Below are 25,370 nucleotides of genomic sequence, written 5' to 3' on the forward strand. Positions count from 1 at the left end.
TAAAATTCCACAAATGTCCTAAAATCCTAGAAACATCCTAAAGTCCTGGAAATGTGCTAAAGTACTACAAATCTCTTAACTCTTAGAGAAAGGTCCTAAAGCCTTAAAACGGTACTAAAATCTGACAAACATCCTAAAAATCTAGAAATTCTGGAAATATCTTAAATCCTAAAAATGTCCTTAAATCCTAGAAACACATATAGGGCTGCTGCGACTGGCCCCCAGGCCTCCTGTCATTTTGTGGCCCCCAAGCAAAGCAAGCTGAGTATCTCTGCTTTAGTGGCAATAGCTGCTCAAAGTGAGGCTTATTTGGGCGTAAAAAGCTGAAATGTTTGGCGTTGGTGGGGCAGGCATGCTACAACCGACCACCACTGAGTTCATAATTGCCTAATTCGTGCTTGATTGAGCGGCTTTATAGCGTTTACCGAAGAGCCTACATTCCCCATAATGCACTCCGCGCGGCTCGTTTCCGGTCCTGCGCCGTTTCTGGAGCGGATTGGAACCCGGAGTCAGGATTCGCTAAATGAAGGGTCTTTTGCAGAAAAGGTAACGTGTTTCCCCATAAATACACATCGTTTTTCTCCAAGACGTTGACGCAGTTTTGTAGCGGAGCTGCAGCCGGTCTGTCCGGTCCGCTCCGGGGTTTCTTCCGCCGCCTCCTCCGCTCTCTGCCCGCCGCTGAACACCACCGACTCCGGTTTGGTGGTTTGCGTCTCCGGTCCATCCGCCATGCCGACTGTTCTTTGTTACATTTTAGTGAAGAGGAGCCGCTCAGATCGGAGTTAAAACCCGGCTGGAGTTTGGGAGCGACTCAAATCCCGGATCCCATCTCCTGCCCGGACTGCACACGTTAATATGCACGCGCCAACTGTAACGATTATACCAAAAAAGCAGATAATGTTGTTGTGATGCACCGCTGCTGAGCCGGGAGGGCTGATGCAGTCAGTGCAGCTGAAGAGTCCCTGCCTAAATGTGCAGGCTTGAAGTTCAGTTACACTCTCTTAAAAAGTAGTTCCTTCATATTAATGTGAGTTTTTCTGAAACATTTCATCCTCTCCTGCTCTTTGTTTTACATTAATAACACGAAAATAACTGTATTTTCCTCTGTTTGTAGGTTGTCATAATGGCTGAGCCAGATGAGTTCATCTGTGAGTATGAATCTCTAAGGGACTGTTCTCTACTATTCAGAGGAGGTGGTTTCTTAGCTGTGACTTTATTTTGTTTTTTTGTTTTTTTCTTCCACCTCCAATTAGTTATAACATCTTAAAACAGTCCCATTGGCTCAGTGGTGATATTTATTGCTATTACAGGGTGTGAGGACTGTGGACAGTACCATGACTCCGAGTGTCCTGAGCTGGGACCGCTGGTGACCGTCCAGGACTCCTTCGTCCTCAGCCGGGCCCGGTGAGTGAGCACTTCCATTGAAATTAAAGAAATACTTAGATTAAAGTTCACCGTTTGTTACGCTGAATTCATAAAGAAAGCTTTGTTTTTCTTGCACACCTCCACGGTGAAAAACTACATCAAACATGCGTTTACAAACTCTCTCAGTGTGATCCAAGTGTCATTTATCCAGTCGTATGCTCAGCATTTCCCAAACACGTGCAGTTTTTGCTTAAATCTGCCCTGACACACCAAACTGACGGTCGGCCGTCGCTCAATTATGGGCCGTCCGTGAGCATTCATCGCAGAAGCCGCTGTGGTGTCTCCTGCACGTAGACTGTATATAAAGACGGACGACAGGCCCCCACTTAACCCCGTTATGCTTAAGTGAGGTTACAATATCCAAGATCCTGTATATAAAGACGGACGACAGGCCCCCACTTAACCCCGTTATGCTTAAGTGAGGGTACAATATCCAAGATTCGGGCGCTGCCATCTTGCAGTGGTGATGTCATTGGGAGCCGGACTCTGCGCAGTAGCGATATCCAACCGTCCGACCAATCACGAGCATCTCCGTTGAATGCGAGCACGTTGATTGGCTGTCACAGCTGTCAATCATGGCGGAAATCCCCTTTTTGTAGAACTGAATAACTCATCAAAATCAAGTTTATCATTAAAACGATGACTTGAATAAACATTTGTCATATTTTCCAAAATGAAGAGTGCTGGATTTAACATGAAGTCACTACACACATTTTATTTTTAAAAGCCAACAGAAATAGAAAGTCGTTTCATTTTCACGACACTAAGTGAAGTAACATAATAACAGTATTTGTGTTATTTCATAAAAACTGTCCTAAGTTGTTTTCGTCCTGGATCAGGTCGTCTTTGCCAAACAGCCTGGAGATCAGACAGGTGGCTGATGGACAGGAGGGGGTGTTTGTTCTGCGCCGGCTGGTCAAGAGGACCCGGTTTGGACCCTTTGAGGCTAAGAGGGTCCCTCACCTGGAGAAGGAAGGAGCGTTTCCTCTGAAGGTGCGGCCTGAAGAATCCCGACCGTGTTTACACAAAGCGCACACACCCCTGAAGCTGCTTTTATTAACCCTCGATCCTTTAATGTGCAGATCTTCCAGAGGGACGCCGTGGTGGTGTGTTTTGACTCCAGCAGCGAAGAAGACTGCAACTGGATGATGCTGGTGCGACCGGCCACCGACCACAGACACCAGAATCTGACGGCGTACCAGCAGGACGACGACGTGTACTTCAACACCTCCCAGGTGCGTAGATCCTAAACCTGCTGCTGGTACAAGATTTTAGGGATAAATTTAGTCGTGCAACGGCTGCAGAATCAGTCAAATATGAATCATGATCGCAATTTTGGCCTCCCACAATTACATGAACGTAATCAGCTGCGTTATTGACGTTTAAATTACATCATCCGCCCCAAATCTGCTGCAAATAAAATCAAATGCTTCCTAAATTAACACCCAGCCTCCACTTTTGAAGATTTGCTCTGCTGTCAGAGTGCATCCTGCAGTAGACTGTTAAAAACTTTACTGAATGTTGTGACGATAAGACGAAAATGATCCGTTCATCATCTGTTGTTTGGGAGCTTTGGGGATTTAGGAGAGAACAAATACACAAAGATTTAGAGAGTATGAGACTTGTTTCTGCGTCACAAAGCAACTAACACCTGAAAAAACACCAAAATCTGCACAACGATGAATGCATCAAGGCCAAGAATAAAGTCGCTAATGTTCCCGAGAACTGGGCGATGTGACTTTTATCACAATAAAATTTTCATTTTGGTCGATATCAGTAATTATCTATGAAAAATCTGTATTTTTTTTAAGTTTAAAGGCAGATTTTTGCTCTTGAATTGAAGAAATCATACAGCTAATTGTAGTTTGAGCTAATATTAATTGTCAGATTATGACAACATTTGCCAAAAAGCAGAAGATTTCACAGATCTGAGGAGGATTCAGAACAGTCGCAATCAAAATAATAACAATAAATAAAACAAATTGACAACAAAACAAAAACTGCGCTGACAGGTTAAACATTTTGTCAGGGTTTTGGCAACAACGTTAAAAAAACAGACTTCAACTGCAGTCAGTAGTTTCTGTAGTCAGTTTTATAGCCACAGGATGTAATTTCTGTGTTTCAGCATGTTTATGAATTGTTTTTTTCTGATATTGCATAATAGCTCAAAATAATTGGTTTAACTTTAAATCAAAATCATTCTAATATATCCAAAGTGTCTTGCAATGTTGTCACCAAAAATGTTTTATGTTATAATAAATATTTAGGAAAAATAAAAAAAATCTTTAGTAATTGATGTTAATTTTTTTATTTTATTTTGGCTGCCATAAAATTGCTCTTAGATTCACCTTAAAGTCACCTTAAAATGATTCTAAATAACACTTTTTTAAGCTGTAGGATCCCTGACAAAGTGAAGCAGTGCTCTGTTGATTTCAATGTGAAAGTAATATTTTTCCGTTAAAATCATTCTTAAAAATCCCGGTTAATAATCATTAAATCACTGTTTTTGGCCCTGCGTTTTGTCTCGCAGGATGTGCTCCCGGGAACAGAGCTGAGGGTCTGGTACGGAGCTTTCTATGCCAAGAAGATGGAGAAGCCGGTGCTGAAGCCTCCGCTTCAGCCAGCACCTCCACCAGGTATCTGTCACTAAAGCGCCGACGCCGTTTCAGCGCGTTGAGGCGGCAGCTGTGCTTCATCGTTCTCCTCTCTTTTAATTCAGAGGTGACGGAGAGCTCGGAGAAAACTGGAGCCCACGTGTCCCCAGTGGCTGCAGAAAACAACACAGGTGAGATCATTCACGATCACTTCCAGGCCCAGCAAGTCCTCCTCTCTCACCATGAGAAAGTTTGGGGTCACGTCTGTGTCAGCTGTTTCTCTCCGTAGTGAGTCCAGCAGGAGTCGGGCTGAGCAGCGGTAACGCCGCGTCATGGTTACACGCTCTGATTCCCCTCCGTCCTATTGTTGATCACAGGCAACATGCTGAGTCATCTCGACGAGGCGAAGGCAGCGATGGTGCCTCCGGTCGACCCGCTCCTGCCCCAAGAGGAGAGCCTGGTGGGCCCCAATGAGGAGGAGGGCGACCCCCCCGCAGCTCAGCCGGGCCCCAAGAGAGGGCAGGGCCGCGGGAGGAGAGCGAAGGGACGCAGGCCCGGAGCTGCAGCGACTGCAGGCAGAAACAAAGGTGAGATCAAATCCAGCGTGGAAAGTGTTAACAGTTTAGCTGGAGTTCTTTTAAATGCACACATCACTTAATATCGTGTTTTTGTTGTGAAGAATCGAAAACTGTGATACTGAACTCGCAGCGGCGGGCCAAATCTGGCCCCTGACAGATCCCAAATCTCTGAAATTCAACAAAAATAAAAAAAGTTTCAATGAAACGTCATGTTGTTGAGCCAACATCTAAACCAATCAGCTGAGAGCCGGGCGTTTCCCATCATGCCCTGGGCCTTGCAGTCGTTGGAGAGCAGCTGCGGCGTCTGGCTCTAAAATCTGCCTTGATGTCGCCAGATTATCAGCGTCCGCTTTTGCGTGACGTCAGAAATCCAGGACTGTTTTTAGCACCTGGTGCTGCATTTATCGTAGATTTATCGTTGACGTTGGATTAAATTAAATTAAATTAAATGTTATTATTTGTCCCAGAAGGTCGTTTGTGTTGCAGCAAAGTGTAAAAACACAATAAAAACACAGAAAGCACAAACAATATGATTTAAAAACAGCAGCTGACATCAGTCTGCACACAGAGCGACTTTATGCACATTCAGGCTCCACAGGAGCAGATTAATAACCGTCCACCGTAACTTCATAAGGCCGATATTCACTCAGTGAGCGCTAAATACGAATAACATCGTCTAAAATCAGTAGACCGCACCTTCAACAGGTCAGTCACAATAATGCAGCATTCCTGATGTGTGCAGATGTGAAGCCGTCGGCGGAGAGCGCAGAGCCGGCGTCCTCAGAGGCGGCGGCGGAGAGCGGCGGCGGCCTGCTGAGCTCTGCAGACGGCGGACAGCCTGTCCCCAAAAGACACAAAGCCAGAGAGCACAAGAGGGTTTACCGCTGCTCCCTCTGCAACAAGGTCTTCCAGAACAGCAGCAACCTCAACAGACACATCCGGTCACACGGTGCGTGGAGGTCAGGAGTCACGCGGCTGATAATGAGCCTCATGTAACGTAAAAGTAACCTCAGATTTGTACTTAAGTACTTGATTACATTCAGCACTGGTCAGAAGAGGCCGGCACAGTAATTGGGATGAATGCACCAATTAAAGCAGTTTCCCTTTAGCCCTGAAATGTAATCCTGCAGTCATTATAATTACTCTAAAACACCTTAATTTGATTAAATGGTATTCATGCATTCTTTAAATGTTCCTCAAATATAAAACTTGTTTTTCTTTGTGTTGGACAACCATTTTTGGAAAATGAAACGAAGATGTTTTTCTGTTATTTTGGTACAAGTGCTCTCAAGTACTCAGAACATTTTCTCTTACCTAAAAAGAGAAAAGCAAAAACAGGAAAATGGATCCCCAAAATCAGCGGGAACTAACAAAATAAGAAGAAATCAGCAAAGAATTAGAGAAAATTTGTTTAAATACGGTTTCTTGGATGAGGCCCATTGTCTCTCAAAGTGTTGGATTTACACATAACTCAGTAAAATTAAGAATTAGTGGATGTGTAGTATTAAAGAATTCCCTCTTGTGTGTTCTTAAAGGTGATAAGCTGTTCAAATGTGATGAATGTGACAAGTTGTTCAGCCGAAAAGAGAGTCTGAAGCAGCACATCTCTTACAAGCACAGCAAGAACATGGTGAGTGGCTCTGCACGCTGTCTGTCTGCGCCGCAGGTTTTTTTTTTAACTTCACCCATAACGCGTCTTCTTTGTTAACGTGCTCTCCGCAGCCTGACCTGGAGTACAAATATAAATGCAACACGTGTGAGAAATCCTTCCGCCTGGAAAATGCCTTAAAGTTCCACAACTGCCGAACAGGTCAGATCCTCTTTTATTATTTAGTTTGATAAGAAAGTGTCTTTGCTATTTTCACATTTGAAAAATGTTTCTGGTGCTGTCCGATTTCATTGATTTCATCAAGGGCTGCTCGAAAATCAAAATCCCAGATCCTCATCATGCATTTATGGAAACTTTTTTTTTTTTTTTTAAATTTAAAAAAGTCTATAATAATGGGATTTCTTGGAAGTTGAACATAATTCACATAATAATGTAAAAATAAAAATAAAAATATAACTATGATATAAACGGTTTACTAGGAATGTGCCAAATCATATCATTTACACTAATACTGGTGTAATTTTTAATATGATAAGAAAAATTCATATTTTTAAAATGGCAATATTCCTGTTTGTTAACATAATGACGTCACACCATTTCCAGCAAAAAAAAGCAAAAACTGCACTGAAAAATTTGAAGGCAAACTTTCCTGTTTATGCTGACATATAAAGCTGTAACACTTATTTTGTTGCAGTTGTGTGTTCTTGACATTAATATTAAAATATTTTTCAGATTTTTTTGTCATATCATCAAGAATATTCAAAAAATACCCTGAAAGACTGCAATATTATTTTAAAGCTATAATGCCAGGCCACACTGTGTGCTGCAGTTACTCTGGGCATCCTGATTAGGAATAAATTGAAATTTAATTTACTTGAAAATATTTTCTCTGGTATTCTCAATAAGTTGCTAAATTTGTCACCAGTCGATTTTTTAGGAAATAAAGACACTAACTTTTTTAATAGACAGCAGTTTATAGTCCAGAACATAAATCAAGACAGACCATTAATTATCCCATACTGATCAGATTTTCCAAAATTTAAGAACTTTGTACAATTAGAGAGAGACGCAGTGTACATTTAAAAGCTCTGTGAAATATTTTAAAGGTAAACTAAAAGTCTTTTGAGTCTGTCTTTTCTTTATTGTCTTACTATCACATGTTTATGGTTTATATTTATTTTATTTATTAAGATCCATTTTTGTTCATTTTTCTATGTTGTTTTTGGTTCTTTAATCAAACTGTAAAGCGCTTTGAATTGCATTTGATTTGTTTCAGTGATGCTATATAAATAAAGATTTGACTGATTGATAAGACGTAAAAAGTCGCCAAATCTAGCGGGAAAGTTTGCAAACAGAGGCACAGCTGTAAAGGAAAGGAGTGTGCTGGATTTAGAGCACGAATGCGGCACAATAATAATTTCATCTCGATTATTTCGTTTTTATAATCCTTGCGAGCCAAAATTGTAACTGAAAGTAAAATTCGAACCTTGTTTCTGTTCTCGCTGTCTTCTCTCCAGACGACAAGACGTTCCAGTGCGACATCTGCTCGCGGTTCTTCTCCACCAACAGTAACCTTTCCAAGCACAAGAAGAAGCACGGCGAGAAGCTCTACTCCTGCGAAATCTGCAACAAGATGTTCTACCGCAAAGACGTGATGCAGGAGCACCACAGGAGGCACGGAGTGGGTCAGTCGCTTTTGGGTTTTTGTTTTTGTTGAACTTCAGAAAGAGAGATGTCGGAAAAAATGTCGATTTGTGTGAAATCTTCACGTCGTGTTTAGATGCAGCGTTAACAACCTAAGTCAGTTTCCATCAGACGCACGGGACTGAATCAAACTCTGCAGAGAGGTCGTAAAAATACGAAAGTCAGAAATTAAATACTTTATCTCCGACTTGCATCAAACTGTGCCTTTAGTCTCTCGGCTCCATACTCCACAGTGTCTGCTCATAACTTAACTTTAGGAACCATTTTGACATCCTGACGAACAAACTGAGATCAATAATTGGCTTTTTATACAGAAATAAGCTTTTCTCCCTCTTTTACACAGAAAAGGAACAGTTGAATCATTTTTTTTATTTGTGAAAGATTGTGGAAATTTATAAAAAAAGCTGCTGCCTCGACATTAAAGTCACTGGATGAAACCAGTGATCCTCACAGCTCCATCTTCACTGACTGGTTTTAATTTATCTCTAAAGCTTTAAAAAAGAGGCTCCCTCACTATATTTCTTCCCTTTTAACTCTAAACTTTTCCAGAACAAATCAGAACTGAAATAGTTAAAATCTTCTTCTCTTACAGTGCAACTTATTCATGAAATAATCTGCATAATAATCTCGTTCACCGTTATGGCTGTTTAAATGCAGTGTTTCAGGTCATGTTTTAATTGGATGTAAATGTTTTTAAATGATGCTTCTACACCATAACTTTTTTTATTATTATTTTTTAGCTTTTTGCATCGCTATTATTGTTTGTTGTTTTGTATGATTTTATTTGTTTGTTTTTTGTTGTTATTTGTTTGCTTTTTGATTTTTTTTAATGTCTTTGTTCCTGGTCGGCATCATTGAAAATCAGAATTAGTTTTACTGGCCAAGTATTTTTTAAACAGATAAGGAACGAGACTTCAGTTAGCTTTGCTCTCAGTGTACAGGAAATTAAATTAATTAAATAAAATAAAATAAAAACAGAAAAATATAGCTTTAAATTTCCTTATATACAAGCCCTAATTAAACAAATTTAGCGAATATATACAAGTGTGCGTGTATATGTGTGCGTAATAGTGCAAATGAGGTGCTTCCTTAGTTGATTTCTGGAGTTTTAAATAAAACTGTGTTGATGATGATGATGATATTTCTCCTGTTGGACCTTAAAGTTTTTTACTGAACTAAAAACCTCGTGACATCTTTGCAGGACCAAAGCACATGAAGAAAGAGGAGCTGGAGGCCAACGGAGAAGAAGGGACCAGGTACAGGAAGGAGCCGTCGCCGTGTCCCATCTGTGGCAAGGTGAGAACGATTCTCATCTTTAGGAGGTCAAAGAGACGAGGACATGTCCCTGAAGAAACAATGCACCAGTCAGAAACACTCCTTCTGTGACATACGTGTGTGTGTGTGTGTGTGTGTGTGTGTGTGTGTGTGTGTGTGTGTGTGTGTGTGTGTGTGTGTGTGTTTGTGTGTGTGTGTGTGTGTGTGTGTGTGTGTGTGTGCGCGTGCGCGCTCAGGTGTTCTCCTGCAGGAGCAACATGAACAAGCACCTGCTGACTCACGGCGATAAGAAGTACACCTGTGAGATCTGCGCTCGCAAGTTCTTCCGCGTGGACGTCCTGCGAGATCACATCCACGTTCACTTCAAGGTGAGATGGTGCGGAGGAGACGCGTTTCCACTGAACGCAAACATTTCTCTAACTGTCGCTCGCATTTAACACTTTCCCCGCCATGGACGAAATTTTCCGTCAGTCTGTGTTTTTACTGTCAGACTGTAGGGGGCGCTGTGACAGATGTAGTGCAACAGAACGACATTTACGTGTCCAAAAACAAAGAAGACAATCTCAGGCCAACTTTATCGCTGTTAAGCAGCTTTTCAGACTCAGCAGCATTTTATTTAAAAATCAACAAAAGACACAGTTTGTAAAATATCCAGGAAACTCTTCCTCCTTCTTCTTCTCCAGCGTGTGGTATTTAAGTGTGCTCTTCTTTGTCTTTGTATTTTTGTTCATTGTTGTTCGTTGCACTTGGTCATGTTTGCTTTTGTCTGTTTCGTTTTGTTGTTTTTTGCATGTTTGAAATAAAGATTCGTGCATTCATGGTCGTACAGCAGCGGTCAGCGAGGTGAATCATTACAGACGGTCGTGTGTGTTTTCAGGATATAGCCTTAATGGACGAGCAGGAGAGAGAAGGCTTCATCAAGAAGATCGGCATCTCAGCAGGCGACAGCGACGACACGGACGAAGACGAAGAGGAAGACGACCCCGAGCACCACAAGTACAACTGCAAGAAATGCCAAGTGAGTCCCGACGGGCTGACAGACCTGAGTTATTTTTCTTATTACAGTAAGACTTTAAATAAAAGTCTAGTCCCAATGAAACGCCCGTCCCTTCAACAAACCCGGTGTGACGACACATTTCAACAGATAAAGGCTTGTCTCTATCAGAGGCCGGTTACCATGGAGTTCATTTTATATTTGGATGTATAAAATCTGGTTGTTGGCTCCAAACTGGAGATAATGTTATTTAGCTGCTTAGATTACGCAAACAAAAAATGTATTTACGTTTGTTTAAACTTCTGTCAACATGGACATACAGACGTTATTAGCTTGGTAAGATTCTCCACAATTTAATCATTCAGTTAATTTTACTGAAACCACGAGCAACACAGGAGACGACACTTCTGTCAAAGTAAACGAGAGGGACACAAAAAAGAGACGATGAGACTATTTTTAAAAAAGCAAAGGAAAAATGTCCAGTGAGCTATATTGATGATTATATATTTAAAAAAAATAACAGAATTATCATAAGATTTAAGCTTAATTTAAGGTAATTTCTCACTTTGTTTTTCTTTTTTTTTGTTTTGTTTTTGGTTTTTGCACTTTTCACAGATTTCTTGCTCTCCTCCTGAGTCGTTTCATCTTTTGTCGCTCCTTACCTTCTTCACATGTTTTTGGGGAAAAAAAGCCAATTAGCCCAGGTTTGAAAGGGTTAAATAAATCATTTGATCATATTTCCCATTTTAGCTGAGCAAATTTATATGAAAGGAAATAAAAACCTGTCCCAAATATAAGCCAGTTAAATTTCATCATTTAAGCAAATAATAGCTGAAGTTTTATGGTCATTTGTAATAAAATCTAAACATTTCAGGGAGTTGATTTTAGAAAATGAAACGTTTTTTCTGGTGATCTTTAGCAGAGTGTTCATGAGCGTGTCAGTAAAAGTCATAAAAACCTGTAACCTGCACACACGTGTGTTTCTGTCACGCACTCGTGCGCTCCCTCTGTGTTCCCAGCTGTCGTTTGCTAAAGGCAAAGAGTACCTGAAGCACATCATGGAGCAGCACAAGGAGAGAGGCTACGGCTGCGGGATCTGCAATCGCCGCTTCGCGCTGAAGGCCACGTACAACGCTCACCTGGTCATCCACAGAGAGCAGCTGCCCGACCCTGCAGTGCAGAAGTAAACACAAAAACACACGCCACGTGTTTCTCTCTCAGACTTAAAACCAAAAACGAAAAACACGCAGTGTGAAGTAATTTCACATCCACTCGTGTGTCCTAAAGGTACATCCACCCGTGTGAAATCTGTGGCCGAATCTTCAACAGTATTGGAAACCTGGAGAGGCACAAGATCATCCACACCGGTGAGCGGCGGCCTGCGGGCGCTGGGTGAAGCGTTTGTCGCCTGTTCTGATGCTGAAACATTTAATGTTCATTTTGCTGTTTTAGACGCCTCTCACATTTATTTAATCCTTTGAACACTGAGCAAAGTCGTGCAATTACTTCCAAAATTTTGGGACACGAGGCAATGAGCAACTTAGTAAGAAATGTTTTACAAGCTGTAAGAAAGAAAATTACTATTAAAAAGCCAGGGAGACATGTCTGGGAAAATGTATCTCGGGGCAAAAAATTAACTATAATAATTACATATTTCAAATTATTTTACAAAATTATTATACATTTTAGGCTCCTTTCCAAGTAATTTCCTTTTTTAAAGTTTGTTTTTGTTATTTCTAACTATTTTTACGGCCTCTTTTTTAAAAAATTGTATTTGTTTTATTGTATTTATTTATTTTGCCATTTCCTCTTTTTTGAGAAAAGAAATATAATTTTATATATTTTAATTTTATGTTACAGAATTCTTATTTACTTTTTTACTGTATTTCCTTTTTTTATATTTAATTTAAATGTAACTTTTTTGTTTCTTTCTTGTAATTTTGGGTAACTTCTTTCCTTACTGATAGCTTTTCTCCCATATTTTTGAAAGAAATCAAACCAATTTGCTCAGTTAAGCACCTTTTTTGATATAACAAATAGACGTACAGAAAAGTTGTTTGGCAAACAGTTTTAAAGTTTGAAAATATGATGAGCGTAAGGTAAATCAGGGGGCAAGATGTATCTTTAAACATGAGTCCTTCCTTTTCTTCCTGTTCAGTTCAGAGAAAAATATCTAGAAAAATTTTTTTTATAATTATTGTTATTACATAAGTAAAATTATTTTACAGAATTATTATAATTTTTAAGCATTTCTTCCTTTTTTTACTTTCCATTTTTTCTTGTACTTTTTTACTAATTTATTTCCTAATTTTTGGGTCATTTTTTCTTTTGTTGCTCATTGCCTTCTTCCAATGTTTTCGAAAGAATTCAAGTCGATTTTTGCAGGTTTCAAAAGGTTAAGTTACACACAGAGACAAAAAAGTCTTTTTTTTCTTGTGTTTTTTTACATTTTAATGTGTGTGTGTGTCTGTGCGTGTGTGTGTGTGTGTGTTTGTGTGTCTGTGTGTGTCTGTGTGTGTGTGTGTGTGTGTGTGTGTGTGTGTGTGTGTGTGTGTGTGTGTGTGTGTGTGTGTGTGTGTGTGTGTGTGTGTGTGTGTGTGTGTGTGTGTGTCTGTGTGTGTGTGTGTGTGTGTGTGTGTCTGTGCGTGTGTCTGTGTGTGTTTGTGTGTGTGTGTGTGTTTTTGTGTGTCTGTGTGTGTGTCTGTGTGTGTGTGTGTGTCTGTGCGTGTGTCTGTGTGTTTGTGTGTGTGTGTGTGTGTGTGTTTTTGTGTGTCTGTGTGTGTGTGTGTGTGTCTGTGTGTGTGGTGATCCAGGCGTGAAGAGCCACAGCTGCGATAAATGCGGCAAATCATTTGCGAGGAAGGACATGCTGAAGGAGCACCTCAGGGTTCACGATGACATCCGGGACTTCCTGTGTGCAGAGTGCGGGAAAGGTCAGGCCGTCGCCGCTGCATCGGACGCCTCGTTACTTACCTCTCGCTGTGTAAACAAACATGATTCACGTACGACATCTGATCTTTTGTCGTGCAGGCATGAAGACCAAACACGCTCTGCGGCACCACATGAAGCTTCACAAGGGCATCAAAGAGTACGAGTGTAAGGAGTGTAACCGCAAGTTTGCCCAAAAAGTCAACATGCTGAAACACTACAAGAGACACACAGGTGAGTCAGAATGTGTGTTAGTGATTCATAAGAGGTGTAAGAAAACAAAAACCTTTGCTTCAGAATAAATCGTTTTTTTAAAGGTCAGGGTTCACGCGGTCGTGAGAAACCTGGGAAAGACGTTACATTTGCAAATAAAAATTTCCAGACCTGTAAAAGTTTTGGAAAACTAAATTTACCCTGAAAGTTTTGGTCAGTCATGGAATTTTGTGTCACAAACCTGTTAAATAAGACATGGTGTGACAAGTACCAGTTTAAAAATACAACGATAATTGCTGTTTTTGCAGTTTCTGACTGTGATAAAGTGTCACTTTATGAAAGAATGCCTTTCAAACAGGCAGCCCGCAGGACTGAAAGTTTTCTTTAAAAATCACCAAAAGTGTTTAAATAAAAATGAAAAGCACCTTTTTTTCCTGTGGCAAGAAAAAAATCATTTTTTTTTCTGTAACAAGAAAAAAAATCATTTTTGTTTTCTTTAGAAATTGTCGAATTGTCAAAAAACGAGCACTTGTACTGGATGTAAATCGAGGGTGTGAACGTGCCCGGTGGAAACAGCCTGTTTCAGCTCTGCTGGCTGCAGCACTCTCACTCAATGTTTAACCTATTAAAAAGTCCCATTCGTGACTAAGACAAAATCGTGAAAATATTGTCCAGGTTAGACACAAACACGTGGTTGCTGCATGCTCCTAATGATTGACTCTGACTCTAAACGTCGGTTTGTGTGTTCTCTGCTCGCAGGTATAAAGGACTTCATGTGCGAGCTGTGTGGAAAGACGTTCAGCGAGAGGACGACTCTGGAAACACACAAGCTCATCCACACAGGCGAGTGTCTCCGTGTGCTGCACACTGACTGTTACACAACGGTTAAAAGCTGAACGTGGGAGCCTGTAATTTGGCTTTTTATGCCGCTGCGCTCAGAGGCAAACACACTGAGTGGTTTATGGTCAGACAAGAACAGATTCTGCAGGCTGATTTATGCAGCCAGAGTGAAAACACAGCAGAACTCGGCTCAAAGACTTAAGTATATGTTTGATGTAAAACACTGAAAGTTGAAGGCTGGAGGATGGATTGGATGGGAACAGAGGGGTAAAATTGGCATGAAAAAAATCTGAATTCCCACGCTTGTGAAGTACAGAGCCCTGAAACTGGAAAAATTTTAGTAAAAAGTTGTATAAGTTGTACATTTTTGTATTAGGCTTTGCTCCCTGAGTTTCCAGGCCTGATGCTCTGCTGAGCTGATGTAGCTTCATTTTTACGGACGTGAGAACATCAGTCTCCTCAAATAACTCATCGGTTTCATTATTTAATCAAAAGGTTTTTTTTATTTACGTTCTGTTACATTTTCAACCATTTTTTTGTAAAGAAAGTCTGTTAAGTCCTTGAAATCTAAACCAGTTGTTTTGATTTCTTTCAAAAACATGGGAGAAGGCAATGAGCAACTTAATAAGATATGGCCCAAAAATTAGCAAGAAATTAATGAAAGTGTTAGAAGAAAATACCTGAAAAAAGCAAAAAATATATATTTTAAAAATAAAATCAAAAAATGTAAAATAGGAGAGCAAAAAAGAAAATGAGCTGAACAAAAGTGCTGAAAATGTGGAAAAAAAATATCTATACATACATTTTTGTTTTGTAACATTTTAAATATATTATTATAATAAATATAAAAATAGTTTTATGGACTTTGAACCATTCTTTTTCTTTTTAATTTCTGTTAATCCTCCCTTTTAAAAACTATTTTTTCAGGTCATTTTCTTCCAACCTTTTACTATTTTCTCACAATTTGTGAGACATTTCTTGCCAAGTTGGTCAGTGCCTTTTTTCCGATGTTTCTGAAAGAAATCAAACAAATTTGCTCATGAAAGGCCTCTGAACACTGAAAATAAACTGAAAATAAGAGAAAGAATAAAATTAAAAAACAAAAAAAGAAAAAGATCACTGAAATAGTGCTAAAACATTTTTTTAAAAATATGTTAAAATTGTTTTATCTCCGACATAATTTAACATATAAAATTATAGTAATTATACGTCGTTTTTTGGACAATTTTCCCTATTTTTAAAAATGTTTTTTCAACCCAATTTTTTTAATGAATTTTGAGGTAATTCTTGTGTCACCTTTCACAAATTTCTTGAAATTTGTGGGACATGTTTTGCGTAGTTGGTCATTGTCTTTTCTCATGTTTTTTTTTAAAGTTTTCTCAGGTTTCAGGGTTCAAATTTTAAGGTCAAAGCTGTAAATGTGATGAACTCCCACGAATGCAGGACTGACCCGGTTTCCCTCTTTCTCTCTGCAGTGGGTAAGACATGGACGTGTGAGACGTGCGATAAGAAGTACCTGACGGAGTACATGCTGCAGAAGCACGTCCACCTCACTCATGAGAAGGTGGAGGCCCAGTCGTGTCACATCTGCGGGACCAAAGTGTCCACCCGCGCCTCCATGAACAGACACCTGCGACGCAAACACCCTGAGGCGAGTCTCGTCAGGAAAAGTCTCTGTTATTGAATCCTAAACGCTGGTTTTTCATGTAAATTGTCCTGCTTTGTGCTGCAGCTGGTGTCTGTCAGGATGGATGAGTTTGACGATCTTCAGGAACCATCGACAATCAACGATTCGTCCATCAGCATCGTGCAGGTTAGATTACACTTTCATCACAGTGCAGTGATTTACATATCGAATCAATAAATCAGGTGTAAAAGGATGTTCATATCTGGCACTAAATATCATGTTCCTGAAACTCTGAACTTCCTCCTGCTGTTTGATTGAGTTCCTGTTTGTTCTCAGTTTGAGAAATGAATCAGACAGAGGTGTGTTTACACTGATAATCTAATAATACAAAAACTACATATAATATAGAACAAATAATCCAATAATAATATAACTTAATATAATAATAAATATATAACATAATAATAATACATATAACAATACACTAATTATCAGAATAAAACGAACTGATCGGGTTGAGATGGGGGGCTAAACCTTTGATAATCCGTTCAATAGGAAAATATTAGCACCTAATACCCGTGTAAACACGTAATCTGATCAGTTTTCTCTGGTTGCAATAAATACATTTTTTATGCATGTTTGTCTCGGTGAAGGGGTAACATCAGGGACGTAGTGCGCCACACACGACACGCTACGACATCATTTATAAATTTAAAAAATGTGCGCGCTCTGCTGGTGTTATGTTCTTACGAGACTGCTGCTGGAGTTTGAAACAGTCGCGTTATGAAACGTTGTCTGACAGACCGCGATGTGGAGTCGCGGGACAGAAACGTTTATGCTTCCAGCAGCCTGCAGATGATTTGGTGGACGGTTTAGGGGTCAGTCAATTTGAACGTGTGCCTTTAAATGTATATTTATATGTAAATACAGAAAAATGGAAACACATCTTATCAGATCACTTTATTTAACCCTTTAGGACCACGTTCAGCATCAGTTTTCTTAGGCTGCATTCAGACTTTCACAAGATATTTAACCCTTTGAAAGCTGAGCAAATTGGTTGGATTTCTTTAAAAAAAAAAAAAAAAAATGGGGAAAAAGGCAATTAGTGAAAAAAGTGATAAAAGGTGACAAAAAAATGACTTGAAAGACGGGGGGATAATTAGAAAGTTATCAAAAAGTTAAAAAAAAACCCATTTATAATCATAATTTTCTATTTAAAATTATGTTATAGAAGCAATATTATGCATGATTTATACATGAAACACTTTTGGGGGGTCATTTTTATTTTATTTTATTTTATTGTTTTCACTTTTTCCTTTTTTTTTCTTATTTTCAGATAATTTTCTTGAAAGTTTTTACTCATTTCTGGCTATTTTTTGGACCATGTTTTGTTGCCTTCTCCCCAAGTTTTAGGAAGAACTCAAATCAATTTGCTCAGATTTCAGTTCGGTTAAACAGTTCATTTGGAGTTTGAAGAATTATTATTATCATTATTATTATTATCCATGTAACAGCAGCTGTTCTTACACTCCCCCTGCACCTGGTGTTACCTGCGTCCCGTGTTTGCAGAAAGACATTATGTATATTATATGTTTCACTTCCCTCCTCAGCCGACTCTGACGCTGGAGAAAGACGGCCTCCCTCAGGAGAGGCCCGGCCGACCGTCCCGACACCCCAAGAAGAAGCAGAGAGTCCCGGCCGAGCCGGAGCTTTCCGAGTCCGACGAATACGTGGATTTCACCGAGCAGAGGCACGAGCCCATGGCGGAATTCAACGCCGTCATCGTCGGCGACGAGACCGAGACGAGCTCTGCCGTGCAGAGTATCCAGCAGGTACATGAGGTTTTCACGCAGGTTCTGGTTTTACTGCCATGATAACATGTTTCAAAAACCGCAGGAAGGAAAAGCCCGAGACAGCAGCTGGTCACTTCCTGCAACAAATAAAATTTATTGACCCTGACTTTATTGACCCTGTAAGGTCGTGATACATTACAGCCGCTTTGAAATAAAGCAGAGACTTAAGATAAAGTAGAAATATGAAGTTTGAAAATAAGTTGTATGTAAAAATATAAAATAAATGTGCATAATGCTCCAGTGGTTAACACCAGAATGTAAAATGTTTAAAAATATAAAATATGAATAATATACTAAATATATGAAGTGTGCGGAAATATAAAATGCATAAATTATGCTACATTATAATGTATGAAATGTAAAAAACGAAGCTGTATTTACTGTTTTTATTTAAAATGTGTGTATGTATCTGTATATATACATCTATCTATAAATGTATATCTATCTTTATCTATATATAGATACATAGATACATATACAGTATATAATACGTGACCTGGTGCCGGTCTTTCAGGTGGTGGTCTTGGCCGACCCCAACGCTCCGTCAGCGTCCTCCCCAAACAGCTCGGTGGGGCTGACCAACATCACCGTCACTCCCATCACCAGCCACGCTCCCGCCCAGTTCACCAGCCTGCAGCCCGTCGCCGTGGGCCACCTGACCGCCAGCGACCGGCCCCTCACCCTGGACAACTCCATCCTCACCGTCACCTTCGACACCGTCAGCGGCTCCGCCATGCTCCACAACCGGCCGGCCGAACTCGTCCCGGAGACGGTGGGTCCCGGCGGAGGCGCGGCGCCCCAGTCGGTCGCCCACTTCATCAACGTCACCACTCTGGTCAACCCCATGAGCCACCAGCTGGAGGCCCCGACTCTGGCCTGGAGGCCCGTATCGGCGGCTGAAGGCGGCCAGGTGGCCCCCGTGGTGGAGGGCGCTCAGGGGGAGAGCCAGGAGGCCCAGAGTCAGGGTCCGGATCCGGGCCGGGCGGTCCAGAGCCAGCCGCCCGCCCCGCAGCAGCAGAGCGGCTCCACACAGCAGATGTTCAGCTACTAGAGAGCGCAGGTGCTGGCCGCCTCACTCAGACGCTGTAAAATATTAGAGTAGATTTTATCAGACTGTACGAAGCTTCGATCACTGTCACCCTGATGCCTCTCCAGCCCCAAAAAAGTGAATGAAACTGTAACGTTTTCTTTTTTATATACTGACAAAACACAGTGGCTGTTAATAATTAACACAATATTTAAAAAAGAGAAAGAAAAATGGTACATTTAGCCAAAATCAGACACTCCTCTGGAACATTTCAAACCAAAGCAACGTGTCGATTATTCAAATGCCTTACCAGCTTTTTAAAATCGTGCATGTTTTCAGCATCAATCTGCTGCTCCAATGATGAAATATTGAAGTGAACCAACATGAAGACACATTTGTGGACAGTTTAAGTGAAAACACATCTACCAGGTCATGTAATCAGTAATGGCTGGCAAAATTCCTAAAAGTGAAAAACTCATGAAATATTATTTTTGAATGCTGTAAACTGAAATTATTGTTGAACTGTCTTGGAGAAATACTGGAAGAGTTTTTGTACTGTTATTTTTAAACAAAATACCTCTTTGAAATGGTTGTCCTTTTTTTTATCTTCGTATATACTCAACAAACGTTTAACACTTTTGCACCTATTTTCTTTTCTTTTCTAAGATGTTTTTGCACTCAGTAGATACATTTCTTTTAAGTTTTGGTTGCTAAATTATCTGTTTGTGAGAACTTTGTCCATCCACTTGACAAATGTGGCATATCGAGATGCTGATTTACCCTTTGACACCTGGGCAAATTTGCCTATTTAAAAAAAAGTGTAAAAGACAATAAGAAATAACCCTGAAAATTAGCAAAAATAAAGTACAAGAAAGTTAGAAAAAAAGAAAAATAAACACAACAAACAAGGAAATTACCTGAAAAGTTCTTTAAAATAGTAATAACCATCCAGTAAAATAATTTTAAACATATAATCGGAATAATTCTAAATTTAGATTTTGCACATTTTTTCCTTGCTTTTTTTATGTTTTGTATAATTTTCCAATTCTACTAATTTCCTAAAATTTGAGAAACATTTCTTGCCATGTTGCTTTTTTCCCATGTTTTCAAAAGAGAGTCTGCTCACAGTTTGAAAGTTTAAACACTTGTGAAAATGTCAGAACGCAGCACAAGAAACGTGTTGTCGGTCCAGGTTTCAAAGGGTTAACAGCATCGTAACTGCACAGGTGTGTCCTTGGATTGTCATAGTTACTCAAATGTGCAGTTTGATCACACAGCACATCGTCACGGATGTCCCAAGTTTTGAGGTAACGTGTTTTTAGCTTGCTGACCGCACGAATATTCACCAGCTGTTTCATTTCTCGACTGTAATCTGTCTCCAATGTCGTGTCCCTGAATTTGGCAGTACATCCAACCGACCTCGCAACCGCACGAGATGCCGTCAGCTCCAGACCCTGGTGAGGACGACGAGCGTGCAGACGAGCTTCGCCGAGACGGTTTGAGCCGAAATCTTGCAGGTGAGGATGCTTGTGGAGGTCCATGGCTGGCTGCATCTCTCTGTGGTTATTTTCTGTCTCTTTGAGGTTTATTTATGTATTTTTGCACTTACTTTCTATGTATTTATGGTCGTTTTCTGTCCCTTCAAGGTATATTTGTGTATTTTTTGGTCATTTCAGGTCTTATTGTAGCTGGTTTTCATGTCTTTGTGGTCATTTTGTGTCTTTTCAAAGTGTAATTGTGTCTTTTTTCGTCATTTTTTACCTTTTTGTGGTTAATTTTCACCTCTTCGTGGTCATTTTGTGGCAGTAATAGGGAATTATTTGTCTGTGTTGGTTGTTTTGTGACTCTTTGTAGTTGTTTTTTTATCTCTATAGTTCCTTTGCATGTCTTTGTGGTTATTTTCTACCTCTTCAAGGTATATTTGTGTGCTTTTTGGTCATTTTGTGTCTTTTGTAGTTCCTTTTTATCTTTATGTGGTCATTTTCTGTCTCTTCAAAGTATATTTGTCTTTTTGTAGTACCTTTTCATCTCTTTATGGCCATTTTATGACTATTTTGGGCCATTTTGTGTCTATGTTGTTGTTTTTTTTATATCTGTAGTTCCTTTGCATCTTTTTGTGGTCTTCTTTTGCATCTCTTTCCAGTTGGTGAAGGTTAATTTGTCTGAAATTTTGCAGGTGAAAGTCGGGTGATCCAGCAGTAGCCAGTAATCCATCCATTAAGAAGAGTTCAAGCTCTTAAAAGAAAAACCAATCCTGTTCCCTCTTAGCATCCTATTCCCGAAAAACAAAAGAAAAATCCCCACAGGTATGTTTCTCTTCCAACATGACAAAAAAACATTTTTTGCAAAACAAGAAACTGTAGTTTGTATTCTACATTTTTGGTTATCTGAAAAAAACTCTTAATTTAATCCTCTGTTGCCTTTACTGTATTTTTTTCATAAAAACGGGAATCCACAAAACATTGAAGTTGTAATTTTTTTTAAAAATGGGCATCAATAAAAGACTTCAGCTGGATTCCCTTTGAAAAACAAATGTTTGAAGTGGCTCCGGCTCCGAGCTCTCCATCTACTGAAAACACTGACAAACATTCAAAGAAGTATTTCTTATCAGCTGCTCTGTTTTGATATTGATTCTTGTCACCCGAAATATGAATATCAGAAATATAAACGTCGACTTGAATGGATTTAAAGTCTGTTTATCTTCCGCTTTAACCAACAAAAGACGCTTTTAGGTTCTGTGAGCCGCACAGAGATCGGAACAAACTTTGAAAGATAAACGTATGGACGCGTGGAGGAATGTAGAGACAAATGTAGCCACAGTTATTATAAATACAAAGCTGCTGAAACATTTTTACTATTGGAACTGTCAAAAAAAGCATCAGCAGGAATACAGTGAGCCGCAGGTCATTTTCAGCCTTCATACTCTCCATATCTCAGATTATTGTGTGATGTTAAACAGTTCAAACACAGCTGGCAGTGTGAGATAGCAGAGAGAGGTGTTTTAACCCAGCACCGACCTCCACAGGGCAAAAAACTAAATTTCAATAGTGCCAAATTTAGTAACGACTCTCTGGTTTTTAGAATGTCAAATAAGCTTAATCTTTATAAATATACGTCTCTGATGCGGTTTGAGCACTCAGGTCCAATCACAGAGCTAAATGCTTTAATATGAAACTTCCAGTAGATGGCAATAAAGCAAGGCAAGATGATTTAACATTTCCGCAACAAGGAAATTCAAAGTTCTCTATAAGACGTGAAAAGAACGAGACAAAGTGCAAAAGAAACACATCAAAAAGGATATTTAAAAGCAAAGAAAGACTCAGAGAATAGACAATAAAAATCTAAAAAAAAAGACAGGTGTAAAATAAAGAATACAAGTTACAATGCAGTATTAAAAATCAATAAATATTTCACTAAATGAAAGGCAGTAGGAAGGAGAAAAGTCTTCAGCCTTCACTTAACCCTTTGAAACCTGAGCAAATTCACTTGATTTCTTTCAAAAACACCGGAAGATGGAGACAAGCAACCTAACAAGAAATGGCCCAAAACTTAGCAAGAGATGAGTAAACAGTTATTAGAAAATTACCAACAAAAGAAGCAAAAACTTGTGAAATGTTACAAGAAACTTACCTGCAAATACATTTTTTTAAAGTTTTTAAAAAATCAAATAATATTTTAAAAAAAAGAAAGTTATAAATAAAAAAAATCCAATATATAATTAAAAGATTTATAAATATAGTTTCCTGAAAATTTTCCCTAGTTTTAATATAATATTTTTAATGTAATATAATGTTTATTTTTTGTTACTTTTTACTAATTTTTAGTGTTTTGTGGAATATTTCTTGCCAAGTTTGTTTTTTTTTTCCCTGTGTTTTTCGAAAGAAATCAATCAGTTTTTCCTGAATTCAGAGGTGTAATTGCTCGTGAAAGGCAGCACAGGAAACCGATGTCCATCCAGGTGTCAAAGAGTTAAAAGAGCTGAGAGCTGCAGCAGACCTTCAGTTTATATGTGAAACGTAACAGTATTACAGTTTTTTGCTCAGAGATGACAAATGAAACTGCGATCCATTTGATCTTCATCATCACCTTCTTTTCACAGCACAAATGTGTTCACACTTTTGTTTTTTAGTTTCACACATTTTTTCACACTCAAAACAGTCAACAAACACTAGAGAGTAAAACCAGGTCCTCAGAAACGTTTGGGAGTCAGCGGTACATGAAATGAACGATGATAAACATCATAACATCCTGCTTTCACAGAACATCAGCCGTTGCATTTTTTAAATCATTTTTATGGCCACACACGTCTTCAACGAAGCCCCGAGGCAACAATGTACACGATGAGAAGAACAAAATACTCTGGAAGGGTTTGTACTATAAAAAGATGCCAGCACATACCTGAGCTGCAAGCTGCCACAAGCTGAGATCTGCTTTCAACATCCTAAAAGATACTGACGTGGTTTGTTGATTTGTTTTTACATGTAAAGGTCAGTTTATGACACCAGATCTTCTTAAGGCCCCAGAGAGGGTACCACGTGGCCCCTCAACTATTTTCTAATTGGAAATAAAAATAAATTTACACTGTGATTTTTTTTTTTTGTACTTCTTGTTATACATGAAGTGGCAGAGTGCGTAAAACAGCATCAACACAGAGGATCCCCTGCAGCCCTGACAGCGGTCCTAAAATCTGAGAAACGTCTTAAAATCCTGGAAATGTCATAAAATCTGAGAAACATCCCCAAAAAATCATAGAAATGTTCTAAAATCCATGTAAACGTCCAAAAATCAGAGAAACGTCAATGATCTGATAAGTCCTTAATGTCCTAAAATCCTAGAAAGTCCAAAAATCTTAGAAATGTCCTGAAATCCAAGAAATGTCCCTAAATCCTAGAAAGGTCCTAAAATACAAATAATGTCCAAAAATCCACGTAAAAGTCCAAAAATCAGAGAAACACGAACGATCCGATAAATCCTTAACATCCTAAAATCCTAGAAACATCCTAAAATCAGAGAAACGTCAAAAAAAATCTGAGATATATCCCAACATCCTAGAAAGTCCAAAAATCTTAGAAATTTCCTAAAATCCAAGAAATGTCCCTAAATCCTAGAAATGTCCTAAAATACGAATAATGTCCTAAAATCCAAGAAATGTTCCAAAATTCTACAAACGTCCTAAAATGCAAGAAACAACGTAGAAATTCAGAAAATATCCTAAAATCCTAGAAACATGTATGTGGCTGCTGCGTTTGGCCCCTGGCCTCCTGTCATTTTGTAAAAGTGGCCCCCAAGCAGAGCAGGTTGAGAGTCCCTGGTTTATGAGAGGATTTATTTTTAATTTTTCCACTAATCTTCATTCCTCTGATGCTTTCAGTCAAACTCCGAACAAAAGAAGCCTTTTTTTCTCGCAGTGTGAAAAAGTGGACGATCCTGATTTATTTTCCTGTTTTTGATGAGATCGGATGAAAAGAGCTGATTTCATTAACACGCCAATAAAAACCTCCAGTTTGATGCTAATGATCAGGAGGCGTGATGTCGCCCCGGAGGACACATTAACACTTTACAGGAGGGGTGGGCTCTCGTTCACACCGCCCGGCAACTTTCACCGCTGTGTGTCTGCAGAGCCGCAGCCTCGAGGGGACAAACAGTGACAGCAGACTGAATAAGATGTGCGTATTGTCTTTGCAGCCTCCCTCGTGACATATTTACACTTGTCTCGTCTTTATACCTCGTCCGTCCAGTTTCCTGCTTCAGTCTGGCGAGCGGGGTGATGTGATGACATCATGTGTTGAGCCGGTGAAGTGGAGTAAATACAAAGAGCAGCTGCTGATAAAAGAAAGCAAACAATTGTGACCATGTTTGCAGAGGTGCATTAACTTTTATTTATCCTCTCTTATGTCCGGATCACGCACAGGGCCGAGCAGAAGATGCATCAGAGGAGCCCGAAAACAGCTGTAACGCGTGTGCTTCAGTCTCACATCCTCAAAGCCAAACTCCACAAAGAAAAGCAGTAATTTTACCTCACTGGACACAGGAGCTGCTGATGTCCCGCCGCCTCAGTCAGTGAGTCACTTTGTGTTTATTTGATTAAACTAAATACTTGTGAAAAACGTCTGAAAGCAGCACAGGAAAACTGATGTCGATCCAGGTTTCAAAGGGTCAAAAGATGCAGTTTCACGTAGTTTTAGTTCTCGGGCTCAGAGAGACGAGGACAGACATGAAGCTGCGTCCTCCGGCGGGAGACAGTAAATAAATCATTCATAACTGGACTCCTGTCCTTGTCTCAGTATACAAACACCTGAGAATCGATTTATTGACCGAAGTTTGTCTGCCTCCACCACAGCAGGTGGAAATATGCCTCCTTTCAGCTAGTTTCTATAGACATATTTTATTATTCAGTCTGATATTGATCAAATCACAATCATAACTTTATTTAAAGTAACTTCAGGGTCGAAAACTGCCGCGTCACATTTATATAATCAAACAGCACTGAGAAAACTCTGCCTTCGTTTATTAGATTCAAGCAACCTAAAAAATCAGTTAAAGTGTGGCCAAAGCTACATTTACAATATTTTAACCACTTTACTTTGACAGCCCTTACTGACGGAGATCTGAAAAAACTCCACTGAGTTGCTGGTCTGCCGCTGCCTCCATCAGCTGTTATCTAAGCAAAAGAGAACAAATATTCAAATGTAGTGAACACTTA

The 25,370-nt window shown here is 39.5% G+C and overlaps 1 protein-coding gene across 2 annotated transcripts; it reads left to right on the top strand.

Moving 5' to 3' along the window:
- The first annotated feature begins 427 nt into the window (after window positions 1–427).
- Window positions 428–19,258, top strand: prdm15 (PR domain containing 15). 2 transcript variants are annotated; one of them, XM_042500027.2, is made up of 24 exons: window positions 428–546; window positions 1,115–1,148; window positions 1,311–1,404; window positions 2,265–2,418; window positions 2,508–2,660; window positions 3,956–4,061; window positions 4,145–4,210; window positions 4,397–4,606; window positions 5,340–5,546; window positions 6,133–6,227; window positions 6,320–6,407; window positions 7,724–7,891; window positions 9,112–9,206; window positions 9,422–9,553; window positions 10,063–10,203; window positions 11,199–11,362; window positions 11,467–11,546; window positions 12,993–13,112; window positions 13,210–13,341; window positions 14,080–14,163; window positions 15,636–15,811; window positions 15,893–15,973; window positions 17,398–17,619; window positions 18,155–19,258. In XM_042500027.2, the coding sequence occupies exons 1-24, from the start codon at window positions 448–450 to the stop codon at window positions 18,689–18,691; spliced, it is 3,438 nt and encodes a 1,145-aa protein (XP_042355961.2). In that variant the 5' UTR covers window positions 428–447; the 3' UTR covers window positions 18,692–19,258. The 2 variants fall into 2 exon arrangements, with proteins under 2 accessions (XP_042355961.2, XP_087945040.1); XM_088088914.1 differs by lacking the exon at window positions 428–546 and adding an exon at window positions 557–1,027.
- Window positions 19,259–25,370: the final 6,112 nt, after the last annotated feature.

This window comes from Plectropomus leopardus, chromosome 15 (genome assembly GCF_026936395.1).
Source record: "Plectropomus leopardus strain MGB_pleo_1.0 chromosome 15, ASM2693639v1, whole genome shotgun sequence".
Classification (NCBI taxonomy): Eukaryota; Metazoa; Chordata; class Actinopteri; order Perciformes; family Serranidae; genus Plectropomus; species Plectropomus leopardus.